This window comes from Solanum pennellii, chromosome 9 (assembly GCF_001406875.1).
Source record: "Solanum pennellii chromosome 9, SPENNV200".
Lineage (NCBI taxonomy): Eukaryota > Viridiplantae > Streptophyta > Magnoliopsida > Solanales > Solanaceae > Solanum > Solanum pennellii.
The window spans coordinates 78,785,905-78,794,738 of NC_028645.1; the positions used below are offsets into that span (position 1 = coordinate 78,785,905).

General features: G+C 27.9%; 1 protein-coding gene across 1 annotated transcript; it reads right to left on the reverse strand.

Annotated features, from left to right (window-relative positions):
• Positions 1–265: 265 nt before the first annotated feature.
• LOC107029742 (2-hydroxyisoflavanone dehydratase-like) lies at positions 266–2,332 on the reverse strand. The gene is made up of 2 exons (XM_015231189.2): positions 1,730–2,332; positions 266–1,056 (listed from the first exon to the last, which is right to left on the reverse strand). Exons 1-2 carry the CDS (start codon positions 2,259–2,261, stop codon positions 596–598), a joined length of 993 nt encoding a protein of 330 aa, XP_015086675.1. The 5' UTR covers positions 2,262–2,332; the 3' UTR covers positions 266–595.
• Positions 2,333–8,834: the final 6,502 nt, after the last annotated feature.

The window sequence follows — 8,834 nt, forward strand, 5'->3', positions numbered from 1 at the left end:
TTTTGTTTTGATTGTTATTTAAAATGTATTGTATTGTATTGTTAAATTTCTTTGTTACGTAACAATGAAAACTCCTATTTTATGGAACAACCTATTTGGTGTGCTCCCATTGTTACTTAATTTCTTTTTCAATTATACTTTTACATAATATTTCAAAATATTATTTTACCTTTTACCTTAATTATTTAAATTTAGTCAAACCTCCTACCTTAGAATAATTAAGGATATTTAGTAAATTTATAAACTACATTACAGTACGATACGATCAAACCAAACAATTAAAATGTTATTAAAAAACAACAAACAATACAGTCCAACCAAACGTTGTATCTACCATACAATACTAATACATTATGAAATAATGGTAACAACAAACCAAACAAAGTGTAAATCACATATCACTATCCTTTTTTACGGAACCGTTTCATGCCCACTCAACCCGAATCTCAAATTAACCTGGCCTTATTGTTCATTCTCGGCCTAATAACTCTTGGCAGCCCAATAACAACTTGTATGACATTAGTATCTACATTGGGCTGGACTTGGTTCATAACACATTGCACGTTTAGCTTTGTGACATTACTAAAACTCAAGATCACTTATGTTGGATGAAAGAAGCAAAACGATTTATGACATCTTTAGCTTTCTCAAACTCAGGATTCTTTACAAAGAAGCAATGTTCTTCACCTTCAACTTCAAGAAACTCCAATTCACCATTCCATCCACTTTTCTTGACACCATCAACAAATTGAATCATAATTTCTCGAGGAACCAATACATCTTTCTCAGCTATAACCATAAACAACCGCGAGCAGCCTAGGCTCGATAGAGTTGGAGCCTTTTCAGCAAGTGGATTAATCATTGGACTATCAATTGGCGAGTATTTATACTCCTTTTGACATATGGTGATCCAAATATGGTAAGCTGGATTATTCTCCATATCAAGACTATCATCTTGCATCAAAAAGTAGGGACACGCAAGAATACAACCCGAGATTTTAACTTCGTTTAAACTTTCTTTGCCAGCTCTCATAGCCATGTGGTAGGCTATGTTACCTGTTACAAAAATTACATAAGCGAAGGTTGCTCAAATAATAAGCAACTTCCACATTCAACCCTAAGGTTCTAAGTTCGAGTCATCTAAGGATGAAAAAGGGTGGAAGGGATTCAAACTTTTTTTTTTATGTATATTTATATAGATTTGGAACCTTTTTGTACAAAAGATTAGAGGTTGCTTAGCCGTTCACGATGGATTCAATATTCACCATGAGGTTTCAGGTTCAAATCTCAAATTCTTTTCTTCTTTATTATATATATATATATATATATAAAATGAAGACAATTTACTATAATGTCATTTGAATACAATAATCTTAAGATGTTATAATTAATCAAAAGTTAATTTTTTGGTTTTTCCATCGGGTGTGCGATATTCACATTGGAGCCCGAATAAATTCAGATTCGCGCTGGAAAGTCCCACATTGGGCGCTCCCTTAACAAAGGCGAATCCGTACCCAAGGGAGCTCGAACCCGAGACCTCTTGGATAAGGCGACTCCATACCAAAGGGGGCTCGAACTCGAGACTCTTAGTTACAGATGAAATATTTACCATTCCATCGTAACTCTTGTTGATAATTAATCAAAAGTTACTAACTATGATAAATAACATTATTTCTATAACAAACTAAAAAATAAGACAGATAAATTGAAACAAAACGTGTAGCATTACCTCCGGCGCTTTCTCCACCAATGAACACCCTGTTAAAATCAGCATAGCTAGTTAACCATGAGTCTTTATAACTAGCATTACTAGATCCGTTGTCATTTTCACTGTGATGACTAGCAACCCATTGAAGCCCAGTCCAGCAATCTTCGTACAATATTGACAAATCATTCTCTGGGGCTAATCTATACTCTAGTGAGACACAAATCACATTAGATTTAGAAACCAGGTGATTCAGAAAATAATGTATGTCATTGAAAAAAGCAGATCCAACTACAAGTCCGCCACCGTGATAAAATACTAATACAGGAAGTTTTTCGTTACAAAAAACATTAGTATTTTTTGGAAGGTAGAGTCTCGCAGAAACGTGAGCTGAGATGGTAATATCTTTCGAGGAGACCCCCGTAGCTGGATCTTCCAACGATGGAGGAACATATAACATGTTAAAATTTTCGTTGAAACGTTCTATGCGGCCATTTTTGTAGAGTCGGAAAACGGGATGGAGATCGACGAGTACCTCGTTGTCCTCTGAAGCCATGGCGGAAGAAAGAAAGATATTTTTTTTTTTTTGTGATTCTTTTTGTTTCCAATTTATAATGTGTTAGCTAAAACCAATACTCCTATTATTTCTTTTAAAAAAAGAAGAGCGAATATTTACGTTGGACTAAGATATCAAAGATTTTGACCAAGTCAAAATTAAATACTTTCTCAAATTCTATCCTAATTCATGTGATACTTTTCGTATTTTGAGATTTAAATAAATATGTATTTGATTGTAAGTTTTATATAGATCCTTTAAATATTTTAAATTATTAATTATAATAACTTATAGTATATTTTATGTAGTTTACAAATATATAAATTTCATTTCAAAAATTTAAAAATTTCATACGCAAATATCTGATCAAAATTAAATTGTTTGACTCTCAAAAAAAATGAAAAGTGTCACGTAAAATGAAATAGAAGGAGTAGCAAAGTTATGACATGCTGCTACTCTATTTTTTTGTTTTCATTAATTTTTAAAACTGAAAAGAAAACTTTATCTTATAATTTTAAAATTAAAATTATGGATTCATATTGCAATGTTGAGACGTGGAAGACATTATCAGTCATTGTGCACTTCGAATTATATTTTTTTTTTGTAATATTTAAAGTTTATTTGGAGAATTGGATATTTTATTGAACGTGTCAAATCATGTTCACGGATTAATCATAATTTTAAAGTGTATAAATTATTTATACTCTACTTTGGAAGTGTATACCACGTTAATCTAGACGAAGTATCTTTTCACGTGGAACATTTATTTATATATACTAGATATTATATATTCGTGTCAGCATATGCCAAATATATATTATTTTTTTCTTTCAATTTATATGATACAAATATAATTTGAAAAGGTGAACTGAATTTTTTATGTGTTTTCTAAAAGAATATTTTAAATTGTTAATTTATGTACCTTTATGTTATTTTTGAATAATATATGTTACTCCATTTTTTTATGTGATACAAGTAATTTTAGGAAAGTAAACGAAATTTTTTATATGATTCTCACATATTTTTAGTTGTCATTTTAATACTTTTTAGTTCTTACGTTATTTTCAAACAATATAAGTAACTTTTTTTTGTTTCGATAAAAATAAGGGAATCAACAAAATTTCATTATGTTTTTTAACTATGTTTTTCTAAAAATATCTTATATTGTTACATTGTGTTTTTAAGCTTCTTTTTTTTATGTAATTTTCAAATATGTAACAAAATTAGAAATTAAAACAAAGAATTAAATTTCTCAAATAATTATTTCTATATTTAAATTTTCAAATCTTTAAAACTTCACATATATGCAAAAATTAATAGAAGGAAGCCAAATAATTTTTTTTAAAAAATAATAATATATGAAAGTTCATTTCAGTGATAACACATATATATTTCATTTTTAATATATGACTCCCTCCTTTTCCATTTCTATAAACTTATTTTTTATTTCATTTCAAAAAGAAAATAAGTTTTGAATTTTAATTTTTTTATATTGCATATTTTAAATCACAAATTTAAAAAATATTTCAATATACAAAATTTATATGTACATATAAATTTTAATTTTAATTTTGATTGGTTCCACCTAATATTATACTTGATATATAATTATTAAGAGTTAAGCGTAATCATTATTTATTTACTTTCATATAATAATAGATATCAGAATAACTCATAAAAAATGAAGAAATAACAAAAATGAGGTAATACTAATAATAATAACTAAAGATGTTTCTAGAACTAATTTTTTATCATTCTTGGTAGATTTTTGCTTGCATGAGGTTACATTTTTACCTTTGATCATCATTCACTTCATATATTAAAATTTGTTTCTAGAATTATTTATTCTTGATAGATTTTTGTTAGAATGAAATTACATTTTTATTCTTGGTTATCATTAATATAAATATATCATCCTATTCATGTTTATTTGTAAAGTTACCTTTTAACATCTTTTTCTTCAATTTCAACCTAATATACATTATTAATTTTATCACACTAATTTATTTTCAAGTATATTAATTAGAGCCAAAATAAATATTGAAATAATTAATTCATGATATTTTTATATAAAAAATAGGCTTTTTTTTTATAAGCATAATGAATATCACAATAACTCACAAAAGAAAAGAAAAAGAAAGTGAATAACAAATAAGTTAATGGTAATAAAAATAACTTGAGATGTTTCTAGAACTATTTAATTTTTTTTGTTATCATTCTTGGTAGATTTTTGTTAGTGTGAAATAGAAAGATAATTCTAGAATTATTTATTATCTTTCTTCATAGATTTTTATTAGTATGAAATTATATTTTTGCCCTTGGTCGTCCTCCCAATTCTATATAATAGACTAGATATGAAAGGACCCGTTAATGAGCCCAATATTACAATCTTAAATATATTACTTCGCGATCAAATATTAAAATGCATCTCCGTATCGTGGACTTGCTTTCAAATAATATTTTCTTGATCATTTATCACGATTAACTATCGAAAACTCATTTAATCATTACGGTATCTTTCATACCAAAAATAATAACCTTGAATTCATAATTCAAATTCAAGATAGAACTAAGAGTTAAGTCTTGAGAGTTCTTTCGAATCTTTTGAGAAAGTCCCTTTGAGTCTTTTTAAGGAGTCTTCTATAATTTCTAATAACTTGTTTCAAAACTCGAGTAAGTAAGTATGGGAATGATGAAAATGTATTCATGGATCTACATTATCATCGAGATCCTTCATATCATGAACCATAACTCTTGAATTCATAATTCTAATTCAAGAAAGAGCTAACAGTAGAGTTCAAGAAAGTCTTTGAGTTCAATTGTGAATCCTTTGAGATCAACTATTGATTTGAGCCAAGTTTTGAGAAAGTAAGTATGAGAATGAAAAGAATCGTATACATGAATTCCATATTGTTATTTAGATACTCGAGTCGAGTCGAATCATTCATGCCCATAAATTCCACATAAACTTCATAAGTTGAGTATATTTGAAAGCGACATTATCTTCAATCTCTAAGTCTTGAGTATTGAGTTCCTTAACAATTAGGGATTATATTCCTAATCATGGGGTTACAACATGTTACCCATGAAATCCTTGAGTTCAGCAGTTCATGTCCATAATTTCACATGAAACCTTATGAGTCGAACAATCTTTAGATGAGAGAGATCATTGAGTCTTTGAATTGAGTCACTCACGCCCGTAATTCAGCATAAACCCTATTTTAAGAAGTCTTTTGCAAACTTTTTTTAATTTTTTTCTAAGACTTGCACATATGAGTTGAGGAAGAGTAGATTTGAGTTCATTTTCTTTATAATGATATATTAGAACTAAATATTCCCAAGAAGAAATATTTTTACATTTAAGATGAGAGGAAACTAAGATTTTCGAAAGAGTTTTGAGCAGTTTGAGTATCATCTCTTTTAAGAGAAAGATTTTTGAGTAATAATGTCAAAACAGAGAAAGAGTTATGTTTTTAGAGAAATAAAATGGGACAATGCCCAAGTACCCCCTCAACCTATGCCCGAAATCTCAGAGACACACTTATACTATACTAAGGTCCTATTTGTTGCGGAAGCCGAATATATAGAGAGTGATGGAATCACAACTACTATATCTAAAGGTAGCTAATAAATAGTAAATGAGACAACAAGAGAAAGAACGCCAGGAATTAACGAGGTTCGGCAAACTTTTGTTTTCTTTTGCCTACTCCTCGGACACAACCAACCAATATTTATTTCACTCCAAAAGAGTACAAGTGAAATACTACAAGAGAGAAAGAAGAACAAATGCCTTAGGAGATGAGAAGGCAAGTGAGAGGTGTGTTACAAATGAATTAGGAGCTACCTATTTATAGGAGTGAATTCTTCCTATTGATGTCATCCATGACATCACAATATGTCAAAATGTCAACATTTACTTGTGAAATCAATTTATGGTTCACCTAAATTTCACCTACAATAGTTGCTATGTTTGACTTTTATACCAATGAAGAATTATCCTCCTAACTACCATATCTTCTCATTAATCCATTTTTGAATCTTGTCAAATTTAACACTATTACCCCCCCTGAACTTATTTTATTAATAATTTTTTACCCCTTTTCGACCTACGTGACACTATCTTGTGGGCCCAACGATGATTGACTTAATTTTTTCAAACTAGTGCCACGTAGGCTAAAAAAGGGTAGAAAATTACTCATAAAATAAGTTCAGGGGGGTAATAGGACCTTAGTATAGTATAAGCGTGTCTCTGGAATTTCGGTCATAAGTTAAGGGGGTACTTGTGCATTTTCCCGAAATAAAATAGAAATTCCACTTAAGTATAGAGTTTTTTTTTTGTGTGTGTGAAATTATACTATTTGCTTGCTTATTAATTGTAAATAATATGTTAAGCATTTAATAATTTATGTATTGTTGTAATCTCTACATAACTAATACCACATAACTAAATTCTGCATAAATAAATCATGCATAACTAATATTAACTAATAACCAAATGGCTCCTAACTATATTATCATTTTTAAAATTTTATCACAAATTATTTATTCTTATAAAACTGATCCTTTTTTTTATAAAAAAAATACATTCAAATAGTTATATATTATTTGCAAAATCAATAGATTAACACAAGTTCAACTTAAATTTTTTTTTAAATAAAGTGTTTTTTTTGTAATAGTATGTGGTAGTTCTTATATGAGATCTGATCTATGACATTATACAACTATTTATTTTGAGATATTATTTTATTTAGTGCACTTTGGTTGTATTTCTCATGTAAATTAATCAAGTAATTTTTAGAAACTGAGGAACATAAACCATATTTAGAAAAACATAATATATAAATATATCTTTTAACTTGACTTCGTTTGACATCTATGACATTCAACTTAGGGCATGCACAAGTAAGCACTTCAGATTTTCTAAAGTTGAAGTAGATACACGCATATTGTAGGGAATAACAGACGTAGGAGCGACATAAAATGTCGCATAGACGTGAATTATATTGTCATGTAGGACGTCAAGTAGAACACAAGTGTCAACTTGTTCAATTTTATACTAGATTATATCTTTATTTGTAAACATCTAAAATTAAAGGACATAAATGGTAGATAAACCAAATTAAATGACATATTTATGTATTATGCCTTTAGAAAAATTATATTTATATTCTAAATATTTTTTGCACAAACTTTAACGACTTCAACTATAAATTTTTTCAATAAAATAAATAGTTTTTTCATGACCAAACCACACTTAAAAAGGAAATGATTAAAAGCCCTTAAATTTGAACTTTGGTATAAAAAATCTCATTAAAAAATATACATTCAAAAATAATAAAGTTTTTTTTAAAAAAATGTATCAACTTGAATATACAGGCTTTTGAAGCTAAAATAAATCAATAAATGGTGTCCATATAACTTTGCAATGATTTCTTTTTCTCCTCCAAATGTATTGGTACATGTGTGGCCATTAGAATCCACAATTATTGACTTAGTGGTGGATTCATTGGGAATTACATAAATTTTTGTTGGTTTTTTTGAAATTTGAATATTTTATTACACTAGGTACAATTAAACTAAACTTGAAATTATTTTTGGTTGACAAAAATATCCTTGGTTGTCCTCCTCTTCATGCTTCTATATAATAGAAATTTGTCCTTGGTCGTCCTTAACTTGACTCTTCTATATAATAGAAAATATATATATTGTAAAAAAAAAGTTTAAAGTTATGACATGCTACTCTTGTCATTTATTTTTAAAATTAATTTCATTTTTACTTGTTATTTTTATCATATTAAGAAAAGATAATTATATTTTTTTTCACATTTTATTCTTAGCGTTAAAAACTATTCTTCAACATTATTCAAGACATAATACTCCCAAATTTTATCAATAGTTGTCTACTATTGACTTGACACACCCTTTAATTAACAATAAGTTCAGGGGGTTAATAGGACCTTAGTATAGTATAAGTGTGTCTCTGAGATTTCGGACATAAGTTGAGGATGTACTTGTGCATTATCCCTAAAATAAATATATTGTATTTTGATTATTTAGAATTGAGAATGAATACGAAATTAAACATAAATACAAAATTTGATGGTATATCATTATGACGAATACGAAATCAAATCTAAATACAAATTATTGGTATACAAAGAGATATTGTGAATACAAAATAAGCAAAATAAGATAAAAGTTTTGTTTTACACATGCAATTAGGATGAATACATAATTAATTGTATTTTAATTATTAAGAATTGAGAATGAATGAACAATTAAAAACTTCTATATGGCAACTGATTCATCAAGTTCCAATGATTCAAGAAGAGTCTTTTCGAATCATCCAAAAAGCGTCGACGAAAATCTGAAACTCGACAAGAAAATCGCCCGATCCGTAAAACTAAATCACAAAAAATTATTTAAAAAAAGACAATAACACTGAAATACATAAATATTTGATGATTATATAACCAAACTAACCTTCTACTAAATCTAAAATATTAAAACTAAATCACAAGAAAATCAAAAAAAATATTTAAAAGACTTAAAAATCTGAAACACAAATATTTG

What these genes read in the sequence shown, in the direction of transcription:
- LOC107029742 (XM_015231189.2), bottom strand. Translation starts at nt 2,261, where the DNA reads ATGGCTTCAGAGGACAACGAGGTACTCGTCGATCTCCATCCCGTTTTC. An exon ending in TGGTGGAGAAAGCGCCGGAG is followed by an intron (nt 1,057 to 1,729) that starts GTAATGCTACAC and finishes TTTTTGTAACAG; the next exon opens with GTAACATAGCCTACCACATG.